This window comes from Rhamphochromis longiceps, linkage group LG10, assembly GCF_057381845.1.
Source record: "Rhamphochromis longiceps isolate RC_006_pf linkage group LG10, R_longiceps_female_GT1.1, whole genome shotgun sequence".
Classification (NCBI taxonomy): Eukaryota; Metazoa; Chordata; class Actinopteri; order Cichliformes; family Cichlidae; genus Rhamphochromis; species Rhamphochromis longiceps.
The window spans coordinates 16,106,442-16,128,205 of record NC_140566.1 but is presented as its reverse complement, the minus strand read 5'-3'; the positions used below and the strand labels follow the sequence as shown (position 1 = coordinate 16,128,205).

At 40.5% G+C, this 21,764-nt stretch overlaps 3 protein-coding genes across 4 annotated transcripts; 2 read left to right on the top strand and 1 right to left on the bottom strand.

Moving 5' to 3' along the window:
• Window positions 1-3,996: 3,996 nt before the first annotated feature.
• Window positions 3,997-5,421, top strand: gng8 (guanine nucleotide binding protein (G protein), gamma 8). Its single transcript, XM_085419592.1, has 2 exons — window positions 3,997-4,080; window positions 5,050-5,421. Exons 1-2 carry the CDS (start codon window positions 3,997-3,999, stop codon window positions 5,176-5,178), a joined length of 213 nt encoding a protein of 70 aa, XP_085275718.1. The 3' UTR covers window positions 5,179-5,421.
• A 226-nt stretch (window positions 5,422-5,647) lies between these two features.
• tmem45b (transmembrane protein 45B) lies at window positions 5,648-11,231 on the top strand. Its single transcript, XM_085420503.1, has 6 exons — window positions 5,648-5,785; window positions 8,421-8,618; window positions 8,698-8,904; window positions 9,013-9,197; window positions 10,102-10,244; window positions 11,094-11,231. The coding sequence occupies exons 2-6, from the start codon at window positions 8,429-8,431 to the stop codon at window positions 11,203-11,205; spliced, it is 837 nt and encodes a 278-aa protein (XP_085276629.1). The 5' UTR covers window positions 5,648-5,785; window positions 8,421-8,428; the 3' UTR covers window positions 11,206-11,231.
• Window positions 11,232-11,351: 120 nt separating this feature from the next.
• On the bottom strand, window positions 11,352-20,226 carry nfrkb (nuclear factor related to kappaB binding protein). 2 transcript variants are annotated; one of them, XM_085420501.1, is made up of 26 exons: window positions 20,134-20,226; window positions 19,659-19,800; window positions 19,347-19,548; window positions 19,128-19,255; window positions 18,866-19,037; window positions 18,576-18,680; window positions 18,353-18,426; window positions 18,163-18,244; window positions 17,545-17,740; window positions 17,327-17,438; window positions 17,114-17,240; window positions 16,927-17,004; window positions 16,758-16,834; window positions 16,566-16,612; window positions 16,353-16,413; window positions 16,081-16,255; window positions 15,874-15,980; window positions 15,552-15,675; window positions 14,967-15,046; window positions 14,672-14,865; window positions 14,280-14,547; window positions 14,006-14,185; window positions 12,943-13,671; window positions 12,374-12,480; window positions 12,068-12,203; window positions 11,352-11,960 (listed from the first exon to the last, which is right to left on the bottom strand). In XM_085420501.1, exons 2-26 carry the CDS (start codon window positions 19,782-19,784, stop codon window positions 11,823-11,825), a joined length of 3,825 nt encoding a protein of 1,274 aa, XP_085276627.1. In that variant the 5' UTR covers window positions 19,785-19,800; window positions 20,134-20,226; the 3' UTR covers window positions 11,352-11,822. The 2 variants fall into 2 exon arrangements, with proteins under 2 accessions (XP_085276627.1, XP_085276628.1); XM_085420502.1 differs by having other exon boundaries at window positions 14,672-14,862.
• Between the last annotated feature and the right edge of the window lie 1,538 nt (window positions 20,227-21,764).

The following is a 21,764-nucleotide window of genomic DNA, read 5'->3' as shown; positions in this document are numbered from 1 at the left end:
CACACACACACACACACACACACACACACACACACACACACGCGCACAATTTTATTAATTTCTATTGTTCCTTTTTCTATTATTGTTATTTAATTAAACTTTTTTTCTGTGAAAATAATAATAAAAACAAGTACACGAGAACAAAAGAAAAATCTATTTGGTTTCCAAATATTTCCAAACCTGAAAATGATGGTTATGAATCTTTTGTAGCCCTTTAAATGCATTACAGATGAATGTGTCACAAATGCAACCAGAGCCACAACTTGAAAAACCGGTTTGTTTTCAGCATGATATGACAAAAAATACATCGTGCGTGACATCCAGGAGGACTGGGTCTCTTTTTATAAATTGCTTAGATATGTTTACAACAGTCACCATCATGAATTCAAGGCACTCATATTTTCTAAATAGGTCATTTCTGGATCTTCTTCTTGCCTTAGTAAAGACTATGTTTTACAGTCTTGTTTCCTAGCCACACTGACCTTAATGAAGGTTACAAAAGAAAATGAGAATGTGTAACAGAACTGTTTATGTGTACAGCACACCGTAAGTCACCATGAGGACCTCTGTGGACAATCAGCAGAGATTACAAGAATCAAGCAGACGTTATGACAACAATTTATATGGAGAAAACAGCAGCTACGCCCAAACTCATTACTGTTTGTATAGTAAATGGCACACTTGCTATGTTTGGTTAGCTGGCAATGCATGCTCTTATTTCTATGTCAAAACACATTATAAACATTAACTCTAGATGAGTTTAAAAACATCTTAGTTGAAGCTGTGTATAGATCTCCTCTCTGGTTTCATTCATCCTATGGTGTAGCATCTATTATGAATGAACAGAATGTCAGAAGAGACACGTTGTTTTGTTGACTGGACAGATGGATCGAGTTTACAAATGTTGTCACTGAATTCATAAGAAGCACAACAGAATCTGTCCATCCATCCATTCTCTTCCGCTTGTCCTTATCGGGGTTGCAGGGGAGGCTGGAGTCTATCCCAGCTGCTGGGTGGGCGGAGGGGGGCATCCAGCCTGATGCAGGGCTAACACAGAGAGACAGACAACTATTTGCACTCACATTCACACCTATGGGCAATTGAGATTCACCAGTGAACCTAACTCTATTTACTGCATGTGTTTAGACTGTGGGAGGAAGCTGGAGTGCCCAGAGAGAACCCACGCAAACAAGAAAGCATGCAAGCTCCACTCAGAAAGGCCACGGCCAGGTGAGGGAGTCAGGACCTTCTTGCTGTGATGCAACATTGCTAACCACTGCTCCACGTTGCTGCCCCGCAAACACTGATTAGCTGCCCAACAGAATCTGATTCTCAGGCTTTTATTTGTTAGTTATTATTCGGAGATTAGCTGCTTTTTAACAAGTTTTCTGTCCAATCCTTAAACTGACCATTTTCAGATAAATATGTTTTGTTTGCTTGTTAAGCCACTTAACATTGATCTATAAAACAAATATCTAACTCAAGAGATGAACCAGAACTGTGTGTTTGCACATAAAAGACAGCCTCAAGGTAAAATTTTAAATTTTACCATGAGGCACTTTGTTACTGGCAGCCTGTCTTAAAAACATGTTATTCCATTCTGAAAAACATTCAAATTTTGTAGCTGAATCTTAAAAATACCAAAGATAACACAGTTATGTTAAAATTAAAACTGTATTTTTCCACCAAGGGGGTGATTCCAAAACCTTGGCATCATTGAGCATGGTGTTCAGTGTGCCCTTAAAAAACTGAGGAAACTGGACAAGTGGAGGACACAAGAAGAATTGTCAGGTCTAAAAAAAAAATCTAACTAGAGCAGATGAACAATATCTAAAATTAATGTCCTTAAGTACGGTAATAGAAAAAAGTCCAGCAAAGACCTAACACAGGACTCAAGAAATGCATCTGGACCTTCAGTTGATTCAACTACTTTTCACTGCAGCCTCATCAGAAATGATCTCAGTGGGAGGGTGGCTGTCAAGAAGCCATTCTTAAGGAAGGGAAACAGGGAGAAAAGGCTGAGGTGTGAAATTACAAAATAACTGGACTGGCAACAGGTCTTATTGAGTGATGAATCCAAATATGAAATGTTTGGTTCAAGAATAAAGGTGGTCATTTCAAATCATTCACTTTCAGGCTCATCAGAATGATACAAACTCAGTTTTAGCCTTATAGTCTGTATTTACATGTACCCTATGATTTCACATTTTGATAAATAGCTGTACCTATTTTCCATTTTTGTAACAAAAATAAAGAATTGAGTGGTGACTCAAGACTTTCACACATTACTGTATAGACGTTTTAAATGACAGAGGAGGGTTAAGTGAACCAGAAGCTCTTTTTGCTATAAAGGCTTATATCGTCCATGAAGCAAGACCAATTACTACAGGGAAACAAATGTTAATGAAGCATTTGACATTTAACTCCATCACACTGCCACTTTGCTCCCTGCTGCTCTGTGGAATAATAGTCAGCTCTACCGGAAAGACTGGCAGCCTTGAAGAGGATCGCTAAAATATGAGAGAAATAACTCTGTTTCTGAGAAAATCCTCCCCTTGACAAAAAGTCTGTCACTGAACATGCAAATTTACCAGAGGTTATATTCAAGTGTTCTTATGTGTGATAGAATTAGACTCTTAAAATATTTATTTGGAGCTTGATTAGTAACTGTTTTCTGTTGCATGGCTTCTTTAAACACAAGCACATGTGAGAATTTCAAATAAAAGTTTATAGAGCATTATTTTTACATATTCTGATTTAATACCTTTCTCATAAACATTATTCTGTCTTAGAACAATCCCAGTCCAACTCATTTTAATGTACTCAGTAATTCCAAGAATTTAAGGTTTGATATTTTGATATTTTATACACAAGCATGTTATGCAAAGTCACGGAAAATAACTGTCTGTTCTGTTGAGGTGTTATGATCAAATACACAACTATTATTTCAGCCATATTCCATCTTTTTTAAAAGCTACATTTAACTCTCTGTCTTCGGTGTAATCTCAGATGTGTGAGTGATAGAGAGTGTAGAAATGAAGGTCATACCACATGTTGCCTTTAACTGTTGCACTGCTGCACTGAGCCCATCCCATAGGCAGATCCACCGCTAATTATGTGAAGGTTGGAAGCCCAGTGAAGACATCCACTTCGTCTCTGCCATTCATCTCTCTTCATTCGGAGCTACAAGTTGCTGTGGCGGAGGACAAGTGTACTTTCGCTCCAGGAGCCAGTCGTTTGCTGTCGGTCTTTGTTGTGAGTATGTTTGGAACTATGGAGTGACTGCAAATTTTCTTTATCATCATCATCATCATCATCTTTTATACAGATGCACAGAAGCAGCCTATTTCAAATATTTCTACACATGAATTATGTGGCATATCTGCTATGTGCTGCATGAATTATATTAGCACTAGAAATGACTTATAATGAATTTCCTTTTAATTATTTCTAGCAAAGTTTTTTTTTTTAAAGGCCTGCTGTTGCTGGCTTTTTATTTACTCGCCTATTATGAGGATCATTAAGATGGTACTCGAATGTGTCTTTTAAACTCAAAAAAACATAACAGCATCTACTTATAAAGAAAAGCTGAGATTTGAAAAACAACTAAATGTGAACTTTATGACAGATATATTGTGCGAGAGCAACATGTTAATATAAGGTGTATTTACAATCTGTGCTAGCGGATGCCGCCCCCTTGGGAGGGCTGCGCTACCTCCGCTCCCCTTCCCTTCTCCTTTGAGACCCTCCCTGTTCCTCTTGCAGCTGAGACCCAGGGAGCAGAATTAACAAACAAATTGAAACAGATTCTAACCACCACCTCAGATACCTTCAATAATGTCTCACATTGATCATTTGTGACAAATTTTCTTTATATTGCTCTTTATAAGAGCAAACTTGTTTTCTACAACCACATTTCTTTATTGGTAATCTGTACTTTTGTGTCTTGTTTTTAAATTTGCTACATGATGGCTGATCCAAGCGGGAGAGGGCAGGATGTCTAACAACATGGCCAAGATTGCAGATGCTCGAAAAACAGTAGAGCAGTTGAAACTGGAGGTCAACATAGAGAGGATGATGGTGAGTCCACACAGACAGTGACTGGAAACAAAGCAAGGGCACAAATGAGGCAGTGTGAATTGAAAAGTCTTCAGATGAGCAAGTATTCACTTCAGTTAAGGCACCACGTGTTCTTCCTTTGAACTTCACTGTGTCTCGGAAACTTTCAATAAAAAGTTACATTTTACATGCTTTTATTTATCAGATGTATTTATACTTTTGACAAAGAACTGCTTATTTGCAGCAACTACAGGTGTGTGAATCTTTATTATTGTAGATATGTGCTCCAGCTTAGAGACCCACAAATGTTCAATCAGGGTTTAGATCTGATGATGGTACTGTCCACTCCTTTTAACAGAATGCCAGCTGACAGCTTCCTTTTAAAAAGTTCTTGCATAGTTTGGAGCTATATGACCTGGTTCAATGATTTCACTCCAGCCTGGCACTGCACGCACCATCAAATCATCACACTTCCTCATATCAAGCACTCTTTCAGCCCCTCGCTCAAATGTTCTTTTTGACTTAAAGACCTTAGACTTCAGATATCATTGTGTATAGCACTTTTCCAATTTGCCTCTGTCCAATATCTGTGTTTTCCTGCTTATTTGTTCTTTCTTACTGTTATTGGCCAGTCTCAGATATCCTGGAGGGACATCATGAGTGCCATTTAATGAGCCTGCCATCTGATATCGAGAGACTTTAATCGACTTGTCCTCTTGCTCAGTTATGCAGAGATCCTCCCACTTCTCTTTCTTATTCTGTGTAGTAGTATATATATATATATATATATATATATATATATATATATATATATATATATATATATATATATATATACACACAGATATATATACACACAGATATATATACACAGATATATATGTGTGTGTGTGTGTCTGTGTGTGTATTGGAACAGATGAGCTCATACTTAACATCTTATCTTGCCCTTTTATGATCACTGACTCACTTAAACACAGTCTGCTTTTACAGGTATCCAAAGCAGCAGCTGAACTGATGGCCTACTGTGAAGCTCATGCCAAAGAGGACCCGTTGGTGACTCCAGTGCCTTCATCTGAGAACCCGTTTCGAGAGAAGAAATTGTTCTGTGAAATCCTATAACTCTCTTGTGCAAAACACACACACACACACACACACACACACACACACACACACACACACACACACACACACACACACACACACACCTAAACAATGACACTTTGTTTATTAGGATTATTTTAAAACAGCATTCCGTTTTTCATTTAGGTAGCGATTTCCTCACATGTCAAATGACTGTGTGTTAAGCACGATAAGAATGGCAATAAAGATTTATTGAAAAGAGTGCAAAGTTCATTTAAACAAGCCACTGCTGCTGCATCTCCCACTGTGCACACAGTTTACATATTAGCAAAACTGCATATTTAAGTTGTCACCGAGTTGTTGCTCTCTATTAATCTCGGTATTGATCTTTTTGTTGTCAAATGAGTAGCTGAATAAAGCTCACCGTCTTTAAACAGCCTCTGTTTTTCTGCCCGTTTCTCAGGGAGATGTCACTTGGTCACTGAAACTTATGCAAACTAGGGGTGGGGCTATGTGTGATCCGTCAGTGCAGGTTAGAGGTGCAGGGAGCAGGTGTGCACAGGTCTCCAAACAGCAGGGAGCTGTCATTCAAGGCGGTTTGCCGACATTAATTTGTTGCATTTGGGGATTAGCCGCAGAGATTAAGGTATGTTGATTTTATCAAGCATGTACTCAGTTGAAGATTTACCTCGGTACAGATGCTGATGTGCCACAGGCTAACTGGACTTTAGATAAACGCGTATTTATTGTGTCGAAACATTATTTGGACTTAGCTCTGAGACGGTGAAATCAGCTATCTGCCTCCATACACGTCGACAGTGTTGGAAATGTTGGACAATGTGTGAAAAGTGTTCAGTAACATCACGCCAGGCAGGGCTGATCAGGAAAAACTTGTCTGACTAACCGAACACGCGGATTTTAAACACACCCGTGTCTCCAATACTAACATTAAAAGCAGGGGGAAGAAGTTTTAAGGTCTGTTATAAACCACCGACTTCCTTTTGAGCAGTGGAAAAAAGCCCGTGTTACATGTTCACTGCGTCTGATTTTAGATTTCACTTTAATGAGTCAGCGGCAGAATTTAAGTTAAAACAATATAATTGCGCTTTCCCATTTTCTTAGTGACTTCAGTTAGTCGTTAAAGTATTACTTGTTAAACTTTTAATACTGTTTGTTTTTTCTGATTTGAAAGGCAGCACGTTTTCTGTCAAACCCTCTTTCATTTGAATTTCAGTTTTGCAAAACAAATGTCATCCGGACCAAAGAACACGCTCAGCAGGCTCCGCCCTAATCAGACAGGATATGTTATAAATTAATCGCTGCTTTCCCCCTATTGACAGCAGTTTCCAGCACTGTATTTGTTTTTATGTAATGCCAGCTGCTTTGAAAAAGCCCTTTGTGAACGTTGCTATCTATTTGGATTTCGTTCCCTTAAATGCCAGGTTCTTATCATCTCAATAAAGCGGAACTAAGAGCCTGCACTTTAACCTCAAAGCTAATACCTTTGAACTTTCAACGCTGCATTTAGTATATACTATATTTGCATTCATCCTGGTGTATTAATATATTGGATATTTGTCACACTTATTTTTTTTAGATCATCAAACTAATTTTAATATTAGTCAAAGATAACTGGAGTGAATACAAAATGATGATTTCATTCATTGAAAGGGGGGAACTAAGCAGCCCAACCTGGCCCTGTGTGTGTGAGGAATTGCTCCCCTTGTGAAATCCTGAATTGTCTTAATTACAACATTTATTGACTTCAATTTCTTTAGCCACACCCAGGCCTGTGAGACATGTTAGATCAAGAAACCGCTCAAGTAGATCCTATCTGACAAAGTGAAGCAGGTTAAAAGATCTCAAAAAACAACAACGCAATCTAAAGAGACAGCTGAGTCATTGATATCCATCAGTCTGGAAAGTCATTTCTGAGGCTTTGGGATTCCAGTGAACCACAGTCAAAGCCATTATATACAAATAGAGTAAACTTGAAACAGTGGTTAACCTTCCCAGCAGTGTTACCAAAATTACTCCAAGAGTGCATTCATGAGTCATCCAGGAGGTCACAAAAAGAGCAAGAACAACATGGAAAGAACTGCAGGCCTCACCTGCCTCAGTTAAGGTCAGAGTTCATGATTCGGCAATAAGAAAGAGACATCCTTAGGAGGGGAAAAATCCACTGCTGAGCAAAACGAACACAAAGGCTTGTCTCAAATTTGCCAAGAAACATCTTTATGATCTCCAAGGCTTTTGGGAAATTACTGTGTGGACTGACTTTTTGGAACGTTTGAGTCCCTTCACATCTGGCGTAAAATCAACACAGCATTCCTAAAAAGAACAGAAAAAAAAACGTGGTGGTGGTATTGCGACGGTCTGGGGCTGATTTGCTGCTTCAAGACCTGGAAGACTTGATGTAACCATGAATTCGGTTCTCTACCAGAAGGTCAGGCCCTGAAGCTTAAGTGTACTTAAGCATGACAATGATCTGAAACACGAGTCCACCTGTCTATGGCTCCAAAGTAAAAAACAGAATGAAGGTTTTGCAGTGGCCTAGTCAAAATCTGGGCTTAAATCAGATTGAGATGCTTTGGGATGCACTGTTTGTGTTTGAAACCCACCCAAATGTGTCTGAAATAAAACAATTCTGCAAAGAAGAGTGGACCAAAATTCCTCACAGTGACGTGAAAGACTCAGTGACCGTGATCCAAAAACAAATTGCTCCTAACTTTGATCCAACCGGTTATCAAGTTTAAGGGGCATTTACTTTTTACACAGGTCCAGGTAAGTAAACTTATTTTTCCCCCTTAATAAATTAAATCATCATGTAAAACCTGAATTGTGTCTTTGTCTACTATTAGAATTAGTTTGATATGAAACATGTGTGATGAATATGCAAAAATAAATAAATGAATAAATCAAGAATGGTAAATGGCCTGTATTTGTATAGCGCTTTACTAGTCCCTAAGGACCCCAAAGCGCTTTACACGTTCAGTCATCCACCCATTCACACACTGGTGATGGCAAGCTACATTGTAGCCACAGCCACCCTGGGGCGCACTGACAGAGGCAAGGCGCCACCGGGCACTCTGACCACCACCAGTAGGCAACGAGTGAAGTGTCTTGCCCAAGGACACAACGACCGAGACTATCCGAGCCGGGGCTCGAACGGGCAACCTTCCGATTACAAGGCGAATTCCCAACTCTTGAGCCAAGAAGGGGGCAAATACACTTGTATAGCAATGTATGACATGACTAAGGCGCATTTCTTCTTTTTTCAGGCCTGATAATGGCCAACTTTGGAGGACACGCTATTCCTGGCTCTTTTTTCCTGCTCTATGGCTTCTGGCTAACAGTGAAATATGTTCTCCAACACTACTGGAGGACAAACCAGCCTAAAGGACGACAGACTTTGCCGCCAATCTTTAAAAGACTGGACTACATTGAAGGAGGGTTCCAGATATTTGCTGCTTTTATTGGTCAGTTTTCCTGTAAATATATATTCATCAGTTGTGTGCGTCCACCTGTTCTAATTTCACTGATGCTGTCCTGTCACAGGTATTATGGTTGAGCAGTTTGTGGTGGACGGGCCACATGCTCATCTCTACAACGACGGCGGGTGGATTAAGTTGATGAACTGGCAGCACAGCACAATGTATCTGTTCTTTGGGATTTCTGGAATAGCTCTGATTTTAAGTACAAAATTCCAACTGGTGCCAAGAGGAGTGGGCCGCTTTGGTCTCTCGTTAGCTCTTTTTGTTGAAGGTAAGCTGTAAGAAAGCCAGGTTTTAGTTGCACAATATTTTTCACCATAATTCCTGGTGGCTAACGTGTATTTGAGCTACATTTTGTGTTTGACTCTATTTCACGCAGGGTTTCTGTTTTACTACCATGTGCACAGTCGACCTCTTCTGGACGCCCACATCCACACCCTGCTCCTGGTGGCGGTGTTTGGAGGCTCAGCCAGCATCATGCTGGAGATGTTCATAAGAGACAACATTATTTTAGAGCTGTTCGGGTCATGCATGTTCATCCTACAGGGTTCGTGGTTCTACCAGGTGATTAGCCAAATGAGATCCTGATGCAGAACACCTCGTTTATACACCCAGCAACATCTATCCACCCGTCCAGTTCAGCCATCTGACACAGGATGAGAGACAGGATACACCCTATACAGGCTGCCAGTCCATCACATAGAGACAGTCAACCACAAACACTGACAGGCAAATTACAATCACCAAATAACCTAACAAGCACGTCTTTGGACTGCAGGGAGACCAAGCAAACTATATATGGCCTGAATGGTAAATGGCCTGTATTTATATAGCGCTTTACCAGTCCCTAGGGACCCCAAAGCGCTTTACATATTCAGTCATCCACCCATTCACACACACATTCACACACTGGTGATGGCAAGCTACATTGTAGCCACAGCCACCCTGGGGCGCACTGACAGAGGCGAGGCTGCCGAACACTGGCGCCACCGGGCCCTCTGACCACCACCAGTAGGCAACGGGTAAAGTGTCTTGCCCAAGGACACAACGACCGAGACTGTCCAAGCCGGGGCTCGAACCAGCAACCTTCCGATTACAAGGCGAACTGCCAACTCTTGAGCCACGATCGCCTGCTATACACAGAAATGCCCCAGGAGGATTAAACCAGGAACCTTCTCGTTGTGCTAAACACTGCATCGTCGTGGCACTTGAATACTAAAACAAAGACCACTTAGAGGACCAACACCACTTTTTAAAATATTTACTTGTATAGTTTAATCACATTTTCTAGACAAGCAGTAGATTTCATTAATTTCTGCACACATCAGGGCCAGTTCGGTGCCATCTGTGTGGACTGTCCTTAGATCTTGCTCTTTGTGCAAACTTTTTGTCAACTTACATTTTTTTATTCATTTGCTTATAATGATAATAGGTAGTTGGCTTCTTCATCACACATTTGTCATTTCAGATTGGATTCGTACTTTACCCACCAAGTGGAGTGGAATGGATCTTGACCGAGCACGCCAACGTCATGTTCGTCACAATGTGCTTCTGCTGGCATTTAGCTGTGGCCCTGCTTTTAGTCACTTCCACTGCAGTTGTAGTTTGGTTGTAAGTATCTCATCCTTTACATGCACACATTTTACAACCAGATCAGTGTAATAACCGAGTTTGAACAGACTTGGTTAGAAAACAGAACAAGTGGGATTCAGCAAAACAGGTACAATTAAAATCTTGTCACAACATGGCAGAACAACATGTGCACCTGCATTTATGATACATGTACTCGGGTTATTATTCCCTGTAAAATGCAACTTGATCAGGGTTTAGCCTGCATATTTTGCTCTGAAATGGCTTTTCATTAGAGCATAATGTGCCTCAATGGGATATCACTATTCACTTGACATTTCAGAATAGCTGAAGCAAAGGTTTTCAGGGACGGTTTCAAGGACAAGTAAACTTCATGATAAATCACTTCCTGAACATTTTAAGCTTGGTGAAAGCCACCTTTTTTGAATTCTGACATCCAAACCTGCTTTTTGAGGTGATGTGTATATAGGCAACATGTTTTTGTTTACATTCAACATTTCTCATAAATACCCAACAGCTAGTGGCAGCTTATTTTAGTAGTTAACCCTTAAGGAGATGGATAAATACAAGTAACTTGTAACCTGTATTAATCTGCATTACTTGTCTTCTTTATCTGTTATTGGTGGGTAACATTTTACACTGACTGCTGTGATGTCTTGCATCTATGGACCCTCTTGCGATTGTTGGTAGAAAAAGGTTTAGGCTTAAGAGGCACTGATACCGTTTAAACCTCATCTCCATTTGGAACTTTTGATTAGATTTTAATGTCCTTCGGTAATAATTATCATTAACAATTCATTAGCTTTCAGGAGGCAACATTAACAGTGTTAGTTGTATAATCTTCATGTACACTTGTGTTTGTTCCAACAGGACTGTGGTGCAATTCTCGGCAAGGGGACGAGACATAGAGATCGGAATGCGTAACACATCCTCTGAATTGACCTCTCAAAAAGCTTTGCTTCAAGAGTCAGATGAAGAATGAAGGCATGTTTATGGCTCTTTGATTTCATTTTTCAAATCTTGATCTATTTTATCTATTTTAAAAAAAAATGTCTAAAGAAAATAAGATTGAAATCCATGTGAATTAACTATTATCATGTTTGTAAATATTAAAAAGGACAATTCATATTGTGTATCGCCTGCTTTTACAAAAAATGCAACATTGAAATATTTTATTAACAAATCACAACTTGCTTATATTAAACTGAATTAGTACTTTAATACAATCGGACAAGTTGTTGTTTGAGGTTATCAAGAGACCATGTAGACTTTTCAGTTTTCCCACAAACTTGCACCTGGAATTTCTACGGAAAGATTATAAACAGGCTGAATTTTCTTATGATATATTTTGTTTATAACAATGTGGAGAAACAAATTCAGGAGGTAACATTTTGTTAATAAATGACCAGAATTTTCATGTAATACTTGGAGAAAAAGAAAGGCAGCAGGGTTTTCAGGGAAGAATTAGGTTTCTGGCTTTTATGTTTTTTAACTTGCAAACTGAACTAAAACTCTGATAAATATTGGACAAAAACAAACAATCCTGGTACATATATAGCATCCTTGATCTATGAGTCATTGTAGGCTGACAGGATGAGATCACTGTTGTGGAGCCGGTGGAGTATCAGGCGTACATTTTGGTGAAGGTGCTGTTGTGACTACGACTGTTGAAACAGATTTTGGGGAGCCTGCAGCCATGTGCTGAACCTGCTGCGCTGGAACTGTCTGGATCCGAACCTGAAGAGTATAAGATGGTAGATAATTCTCTGTATTTGTTTGATCTGAACAGAAACTATAAAATGAAATCACTATATGTGCTAAAAATGAAAAGCATCTACAAAAACCTGTGTGGCCTGTCCTTGCTGCTGAAGCTGTTGGAACTGTTGCGCTGTGACAAAACTGACAGGTTTGTTTCCTGCAATCAGCTTCGTGCCAGCAGGCATGGTGGTGAGAATGATGTTTCTGCCCAGGCTGCTAATACTGCTCACACAGGAGAGAGAAATGTATAAATATAGATCAACTGCAAAAATGTGCACTTCTACTGTTATAATGTCAAGAAAACACACAAATTGCTGAAATAAAATTATATCTTAGAGCATTAACCTTCACAATAAAATGAAAGCGAAAAGTCTAAATCTGTGCAGCCTTACTTTGTGTTCAGGCTTCCTTTCACAATGGGTGTCGTTACAACACTCTTGCTCTTCAGTGGCTGATTGAGGACAGACAGGGGGACTGTGATCCGTGCGGGTAACTTCCCCTACAGTGTTCAAAGAACAGAATGGTTTGGGCCTGTTATTGATGGTTTTACAGTACACTTAAAGCAATCATTTAAATAAGGTAAAATTCAAAATTCCCATTATTGAGAATATCCTATTATAGATCACTAAAGAAAAACAAAAGTCTGCAGTGAAATGACTTGCTGAATGCAAGCTGACTGTATGTTTGGAGAAAGCGAGGAACAGGTGGATGCATTCCTTGCTTATCAGTTCCTGGTTTTCATTTGAGGAAACCATGTAAATCAATAAATTACCAACCCGTTAAAACATTAACTATCTCTAGTTTTAACAGATAGTTACACATAGTTGGGATAATCTTTTCAGTAACTGTAAGCTGTTTGGTTAACTCTCACACTTAAACCCTTCTTAAGACATGCATTAGATAACATTGTTGGATTCAACAGTGTGTTATAGTGATGAATAACACTGAATATTTCTCTAACCGTTTGTGTGGTGACAACTGTAGTAGGGACCTGTCGCACAGTAGCTGTAGCTGTTCCTAGCGTCAGAGGTGACCCCGAAGCTCCAGAAGCCACTGTGATCCCTTTAGCACCGGCCACAACACTGGCAGGCATGGTCACTACGTTAGCACATGTACTTGCTGTGAGAGGTTTACTGCCAGTGGTGGTGGTCATTGTGATGGTCTGACCTGGTTTCTGTGGAATTACACCCAGGCCCGGCATTATCCGAATTGTGGCGCCGGTCTTGTCTGGGGAAGTCACAGTGGAGAAGGTCCTAGATTTTTGGTCGGCCACAGTGACGGCCAACGTGGGCATCAAACGAATGGTCGTGTCTCCTGCAGCCTTTAACAAGGTCGAGGCAACGTGTCCTGCTTTAGTGGTCTGTACTTCCCCAGTACAGGATGCAGCACTGGACACCGAAGAAGGTGAAGGATGGGGTGGTGTCACGTGAAGAGTGGCTGATATGCTCTTGCCGCCTGTGGAGGCAGAGCCCAGAAAGTCAGAAGTGAGCTTGACGGTCGTAACTGGGGATTTGGCAAGTGTTGCCATCATGTCTGGGGTGATCCGCAGCACTGTTTGGCCTTTAGCATCTGTGGTTATGGACGATGGTGGGAGGCGTAGGACATCTTTGCCTTGGATGCGAAGGTTTGTAGCTGTGATAGGAATTCCTGCTCCTGGAGACTTTACTCCCAGTTGTCCTGTGATAGACACCTGCAAATAATAATTATTATAATGATAATTATACCAATAATAAATCATGGGATCATTAAATGGTAAACGGCCTTCAAGGATTTTTTTCCTGTCACCATCCTCTTCCTGTATACTACTCAGTTAAACTACATTTCAACTATAGTTGTTGCGCTGAGATTGTAAGGAGTCAAATTTGTTTATTCATGTGTATATCTGTAAGCATCTGACATTTAAGGGAACATCTCTACTATACGGTTAATAACTATGCACCACTGTTGCACTGTAGTCGTCTTTATTAAAGGGCCCTTCAGATAGTAGATACCCAAATATATACAGTTAAAAGAAAATGCTCAACCTGTTTGATGTTTGGGCTGGTGACTCCTTGCAGCACAGCTGGAGAAGCAGGGTTGGTAGCTGGGCTACCAGGTGATCCAGATTGAGGTTTGGCCACAGTTACAGCTGACACAGACAATGTAGTTGGAACCTGGACTGGACTGCTAGCAGGTTGACTTCTTAAAGGCACAGACACCACAGCCTGTTGACATACACAACAAACACAGACAGAATTAATTGTACATTTCCAACAACCATCCATCCATCTTTTAAAAATTACTAGTTGTTTTTGGTACCTGTGAAATTCCTTTAGCAGACACTGACACTGGCATCCGGATCTGGTGAGGGGTCTGATGTACCAGTGTGGCTTGCTGACTTCCTGCCGATGACCCCAGGCCAGGCTGAGCAGGAACGACTCGTACTTGTGGAAGAGAACCTGCCGTCAGGTGACTCACTATACGAGCTGCGTGGGATGTAACTGGCTGTGAAGCTGGTGGACAAGCCTGACTTGTGGGCAAAATAGTTCCCAGCTGGGGCAACGATGGAGGGGACACAAGAAGAACACTAGGCGTACAAGAGGGAGCAGAAGCAACAGACAAGAGTTGATTTGAAATTGCACAAATGAATCAAAACGTATGTTCTAGACAATATAAATAAGAAAAAAAAAAAAAAAATATGGCACACTGACCCTGGGCTGGTTTTGATTGTATCTGGGACTCTGGTTTTTGTTGGTGTGGTGACTGTGGAGGGTAAGGGTGATTTGGGGGTTCCAGGTGTGTTCGGAGTGGGTGTCGTCGGGATTGGTGACATGGGATTAGAACCTATATCCTGTCCTGCTTCCAAAAATCCAGTTTTGTTGCCTCCATCTTTGCTTCCAGACTTCTAAACCATAAAAACAAAGATTAATCAAAACAATAATTGGTAAATGGTTATTTCCCCCAGTAAATGCTGTTGGGTGTTTGTTTTTTTTCCTGTGGACTTACAGGTTTAGCTGCTGGTTTCGGTTTTTGCTGTAGAGCTTTTCTTGCTTTTGCAGCTGCAGCTTGAGCCTGGTGGATCCTCTCTGGATAGGACAAATAAACCAAAGAATAAGTTTTTTTCCCTCCACTGCTCAGTGATTAAGTCATTTTCTGTATCTAACAGAGCTAAAGAGGCTTTTACAAATGAAATGTCTTTTCTTCACATGGAAAGAGATGATAAAGGTAGTTCATTTTGCTTGATGCTAATGTTAAATGTGCCATGACTCACGCACACAACAGGAGCAGAATCAAGCAGGAAATAAACCAGTTAATGTTAGTTGAGTTGAGGACAACAAGTGCAATAAAAGCGATAATTAGAGTTAATCTGTAACACCTCATGGAGACGTGGACAGGGCCAAGAGCCAGCAAACCAAACAAGTAAGATATTGTGCAAGAAAGGGTCAGATTTTAGTAGGCTCCTAATGTCTTCTGATAATGTCCTTCATACAGAGCAGAGTACTGTATCCTGATGTTGAGTAAAAACAAGACACTGTTCTTTAAGGCAGCTCCATAAACCAGAAATATTTTGAAATAAGCTTTGTGGCTTACCAAACTCTTCCTGGCTGCGATTGCGGTGCAGGTAAATCCACAGTTTGCGGCCGATGTCATACTTGACACAGGGGTCTTTCTCATAGTGAAGTCTATCCAGAGCCCCGCTGACAACTGTATTCACCTAAATGGAAAGCAAAGCTCCTTACTCACGGAAAATGTCACTAAAAGGCTAAAGCTTAAAGCCAGTGTCTGTCTCTGAAAAGTGGTCAATTCATAATCAAACACAACAAAGAAGTCATCTGTAATTATGAAAAATGATAAGGGACACAGAGAAAAAACTTAATGAAGAGGAAAAAAAGAAGGGAAAACTCTTTCATGCCTGTGCACTTGTGACATCTGGAGCAAGAAACTGTGAGTCTTTCAGCAGTTCACAGATCTCTGCTCTCGTTCCCTCCCCATTGGGTAATCTGGCTGCTGCATCCCGTACTAGAAAAAAAGAAAAGAGGCAAAAGTCATACGAATGGCTTTGCTGCTAAAGCAGTGAGTCCCCACATCAATGGAATCCACGTAAAACAGAAGCTCTAACCCAGAGAAAGAATGGTGACGTATGGTGGTCGGTCTGAGCGCAGCAGCGTGTGTTCCCTGGCTTTGTTTAGTGACATCTCCTTATCGAACACTCCTTTAACTGGACCCACCACAGATTCAAAGCCATGCATCCTAAACGTGAAAGCCTTATGTGGCTGGTTGTACCGTTGCTGCTCCTAATAATTAAAAAGAAAAAAAAGTATGTGGACTTCAGAGAGGGTATGTCAGGCCAGATGTGCAGATCACTTTAAACGTTGCAGCACAAAAGCAAACCTGGACTTGAAACACTTGTCTCTCATCTCCAGTGCTGGGACGCACGACATAATCAGTTGAACTGTGTGAAGAGGGGGAAAAAAAAAAAAAAAATTAGGAGCTTACATATACGTGTATTACACTTCTTAAGAATAACTTTAATGTCACAATAATTCAAGAAACAAGCAGAAAACATGAAATTAGCAATAAAAATCATAAATTGCTGAAGCTTACAGTCTCGGTGTGGGAGAGGTCATGTCTAATGTTTCTTCATTTTCTGTCTATTGAAGATAAAAAGCCTTTTTAAATATTGTCAGAGATAAAACTGATAAAACACAACTAACGTACAGCATTGTACAAGCTGTACAATGTCACAAGTGTACAAGTCACACGGCATTTTTTGTAGTAATATTTTTTTTTTTTTACCTTGACAATGAAATCTTTGGAGTCTAACCACAACTGACACAGTGCACTCAAATCCTTCTCTGTATCCTGAGTGGGACCTAAAAGAAATTGTGAATGTTAATCTCCTTTGACGACCACCAACAACAAGCACTACTTCAGGCCAGGTATTGCTGCGTTTGAATGTGCTTACCGATCCACCTCCACTGTTGACATTCATCAGAAAATTCCACAAATGGAGAAAAGCCACTGGGAAGTGCCATCATGCCATCTGATTTACAAACAGAAGAGTGCAGAGGTAAATACTTGGATATTTCTTCCCACTCCAACACGGGGTAAAAAAAAATACTGTTTTAGTGTGAGTGACCATTGCTACTCACCTTTAGTCTCTCCTGCAAGAAACTGCAGGGCTTGAACAACCAAGTCAGACCAGCACGAGGCTGAAGAAAACCATGCATTAATGGAACTTGCTGGAGATGACTGCCATATTTGAACTTTCTCCTCCAACTGAGGGATTAAATTAATGGTGTTAAATTCTCTACAGGGATGTTACAAAATTTAAAACATGTATGCAGGCCGAAATTAGCGCTTACCACTGAAGTACTGGCAGGACCTTCTGTCCTCAAGATGTTTTCCAGCAAACTGAAAAAACTGGCGACTATTTCCTCAACTGGAACGGGACTGCTTAGATACTCCTCCACAACTCTGCAATAATAATAATAATAATAATACTGATAAGTAGAAGAAGAGGATCCATCATCTAGCCAGACTATACAGTTACATTTTGACACCAGCAATTTGCTAGACTCACTCCTCCTTAATGTTGGTTAGCGGGGTAGACGGTGCATCTGGCAGGGAGTTGATTATGTTTGCTGGTGGAGCTGATGGGGTGTCTGGAGGTGCAAGAGTGTCACAGGTGTCCTCAGATTCAACTTTTATCGTCCTCATTTTCTTCTTCCTTCTCTCATCTCTGATCTTCTTCTTAGGCAAAGACAGATCGAAGAGTGCTGTGACAATTGAAATAAACAAAGACAAACAATATTATCAGTGTCACAGTGTAATCTGAAAGTACTGACATTCTGTATCAAAGTTTCCACATACCAATGCGCTCCCTTTTAAGAAAGATGGATGACATAAAGGTTTTCATTACTTTTTTTGTATACCTCCCCAGACGTTCACTATTACATAAGTCTTTCTTGAAGCTCGAGGTACAACTCATGTGTTTCATTGTGACATAAGCTGTGAAAGCTGAGGTGGACTGTATATGAGTATTTAAGGCCTTCTATTCCGATATAATTTTAACCCCCTATTTGTTGCTTTTTTAAAATTCTGGAGTTCTCTTTGTAGATTTCTAACAAAAACGGTCATCAATTTTTTAATGTTTCATTAAAACATTTAAAAAGTGGATATTTTAAACACATTTACTCACGCATAGTCCCTTTACGACCCATGTTTGCTCTTGAAAGTATGTCTCCAAGGTGGATATCAGAGGTTATCAAGTCTGGATGGTCCTAGGAATAAAAATAAATAAATAAATAAAATAAAAAAAAAGTCATTAAAGATATAGTGAACAAACCTTATGAGAATCATGCGTTTTGTCTCCGTCTCTTGCAACTTACCGGTTGTCGCTTCCTCTTCTCACGATGATTCTGCAGCATGACTTTCAAATCCTGCTCACCAAGTTCTATTTTTTCTGTTATGATAATCATAATAATAACAATGATAACAAATTATGTATAAAAAAACAAAAAACAAACAAACAAACAAACAAACAAAAAAAAAACACTTCCTGTGCTTAAACAACACAGTAACATTATTCAGGGTACACGACAAATCACGTACCAGTACTCTTCATGTCTTGAGTGGAGAGGCTTGGTAGTACTCTGACTGAGACCGTGGGTGTTGGAGAAGAGGGTGACTGAGGTGCCGGAGTCCATGGTGATATATCTGGAAGGCATCCAAAGGAACTGGTATGGTCAGTCTTGTGATGATTCAAATTGATGTATCAATCAATCTGTATGTTTAAGTTTCCTCTCAATTTTTCATATTCATGTTAGCTGTCAATGAAGTGCTTCATAGATTACAAAAGAATGTAATTAGCATTAGAAACACTCATCCAAGACCAGACAAACCATCATCATCAGATGAAGCATTGCTGTCCCCACACTCAGCTTTGACCTCCTTCATTATGTGACTCAATCTTCTTGTCACCCTTGCCTCCCGCATTTCTGCATGGGTTTTGGTTGGTAACCTTCTTTTATGTGGAAAGTCCAGACCATTTTGTACTGCAAAGTCCAGCAGCTCCTGCAACAAGAAATACATCAAAACTCACAGACACAGACAGAAGCTAAGAGGCTGTGCGCAATCTTCCACAAACTTAAAAAACACAAATACCTTTCTGGAGACGAGGATCTGCTTCAGCAGCCTGTGGTAATACTGCTGAAGGCAGTACACCTGTCGTTTCCTCTGGGACTTGGCACACAGTTGTCTGTACTTGACCACCTCAGGATTGAAGTAACCATCTGGGTTGGGATAACAAGAGATGTGATGAGTAACTGCTTCAAAAATCAATTCAGCATCATTCACTCTTCTCAGCAGTAAAGTGGTAAGCACCTCTGAATAGTTTTTGTGCAAGATGAAGGGGGTTCCCAAAGTTAAAATTTTTATTATTGAATAGGTCACTGATGGTACTGTCCTGCTCCACACTATTGTTCTCAGGAAACTGCGGCAGAAACTGACGAAGGTGCTGCCGCTGGGAATCTGTCAGTACTTCACGCCAAGTGCTTTCACTCAGCACAGAGAAGAAAATTTCAGGCTGTCGTAAAAAGAAGTGAACAGCAACATATGAAGATATGTGAAGCAAAATATGAACCGTGAAACAGCAGAAAAGAGGATAATTTCGCAACTAAATGCCAAACAACTCACGTCCTCCAGGAGGTCCTCTGGAAGGCTCACTCTGCAGTTCCCCAGCATGCACTCCTCGGTGATTTGCTCATCGTTCTCTTCTTTTGGATCAAGAGGGTCCGAAAGCATGTGTGCAAGGGCGTCCATTCTCCTCTGTTCCCACCTTCAAGTATTTCACATGATCACAAACCCTCGGAATACGTCTTTTCACTTATTCACGTTGTTCATTAAATAGTTTTGGGGTAGTGTTGTAGCGCAAGCAAACAAAACCATCCACAGCAACGAAACACCTCATAACAAACTACGCTAAGGTGCTAAGCTAAGCTAGCAGGAAGCTCAATATGACGCGTCTATATACGGTCTCTACTCACTAAGCTGGGATTTAGGTTAGCCACCAATGATAGTACTCTGTGCAGTATGCTGGCTAATAGAATAAAATGGAAAAATACTGTGCTCATATAGATGCAAGTGATTAAAAACTGTTGGTAGCTCTTACCTGACTTTGCTCTATGTTTTGAAATGAAGAGGGAACTATTTTACCGACGCACGGTTTTCTTCTTCTATCCGATTGTTAAGTGCTGTCGTGACGAATCCTACTTCCGGGCCTAAAGTAGTCTGCGTTTAATATGGCTTTTGTGTTGTTAACATGTTTAATGTTATGTATTTTCTTCTATTTAATCTCAAAAAGCTCCTAAAACAGTCAGTGATCACTGTTGACCTCCCTCGGCTTTTATTACCGCTAATCATTTATTTAAGCTCAGTTTTTAAAACCTTAGGATGTAACAGCCCAGCCCATGCAGCAGTACATTCAAATTCAAATTCAAATTTTATTTGTCACGTACACAGTCATACACAGTACGATATGTAGTGAAATGCTTGGACAACTGCTCGTGACCTAAAGAAAACAAAAAAGGAAAGGCTATGAATAAGATAGGAAATAAATATGAAAAATTAAAAAGGGTAAATTTAACTAGGAAGGAATAAAATATAAATTAAGGTTAAAAATGAAATAACTGTACAACACAAATTAGAATGAAGGGTAAATTTAACTGGGAAGAATAAGATAAAATATATAAATTAAAGTTGAAAATAAAATAACTGTACAACAAAATACACAATACACAATATAGAACTATATAAGAATGTATGAAGAAATCTAAATCTAAATAAATATATACACAATAACAGCAGCTGTACAAGTATTAACTGGAAATGAAGAATATAGTGACCAGTGTTGTGCAAAAACAATGTCCAGAAAGTCCAGTGTGTGTGTAAGAACCATATGTGTGGGTCAGTACTGTGTGGTGGTGTGATTGAGAGACCGTATCGCCTGCGGGAAGAAGCTCCTCCTCAGTCTCTCTGTGTTGGTCTTCAGGGAGCGGAATCGCTTTCCTGACCTCAACAGAGAGAACAGTCTGTTGTTGGGATGGCTGAGGTCCTTCACGATCTTCCTGGCCTTGGTCCAGCACCGCCTGCTGTAGATTGAGTGCAGGTCAGGGAGCTCGGAGCGGATGGTGCGCTCAGCTGACCGCACAACCCTCTGTAGAGCTCGTCTGTCCTGCATGGTGCTGTTACATGAATGACTAACCTCGTATTGTGGATGGATTATCTCAGTTGTTCTCCTGGCTGAAGTTTGATTCTTTTACAGCATCCTGCCATGCGATTACATTTGTTCCTGACCACCGAGAATCCTCACGTTAACTTTTATAGAGTGGAAAAAAGTTAGCTTGTTTATGTCTGTGAAGATTCTCAGTCATCCAGGTCATCGTAGTCAAAGGAGCTTGCAAAGAAAAGCGTCTGGACTTCTTTAAGTTACTTGAAGACGTTTCGCCTCTCATCCGAGAAGCTTCTTCAGTTCTAAGGTCAAATGGTGGAGAGTCCCAGATATAAACCTAGTGGGAGTGTCCCCCCACAGAGGGACAAAAGGACCCCCTGATGATCCTCTAATCGCCTGAGCCAAGGTGTGAAACTGGGTGTGGGTCCCAATCAGCCAGAGTTTCGGGTGAGTTCATTGTGAAACCTGGCCCCACCCTATCATGCGAATTCCTGAGATCAGATGGCCCAGGATGTGAGTGGGCGTTAAGGCGTCTGGGAAGGGATCTCAAAACTGGATTATAGATGGCAGAC

Coding starts and splice junctions, on each gene's coding strand:
- gng8 (XM_085419592.1), top strand. CDS start 3,997: ATGTCTAACAACATGGCCAAGATTGCAGATGCTCGAAAAACAGTAGAG. Junction 4,081..5,049: donor TCAACATAGAGAGGATGATG/GTGAGTCCACAC, acceptor CTGCTTTTACAG/GTATCCAAAGCAGCAGCTGA.
- tmem45b (XM_085420503.1), top strand. CDS start 8,429: ATGGCCAACTTTGGAGGACACGCTATTCCTGGCTCTTTTTTCCTGCTC. Junction 8,619..8,697: donor GATATTTGCTGCTTTTATTG/GTCAGTTTTCCT, acceptor GTCCTGTCACAG/GTATTATGGTTGAGCAGTTT. Junction 10,245..11,093: donor ACTGCAGTTGTAGTTTGGTT/GTAAGTATCTCA, acceptor TTGTTCCAACAG/GACTGTGGTGCAATTCTCGG.
- nfrkb (XM_085420501.1), bottom strand. CDS start 19,784: ATGGACGCCCTTGCACACATGCTTTCGGACCCTCTTGATCCAAAAGAA. Junction 15,676..15,873: donor CAGATGTCACAAGTGCACAG/GCATGAAAGAGT, acceptor CTTTCCATTTAG/GTGAATACAGTTGTCAGCGG. Junction 14,186..14,279: donor CTGCTAAAGGAATTTCACAG/GTACCAAAAACA, acceptor GTATGTCAACAG/GCTGTGGTGTCTGTGCCTTT.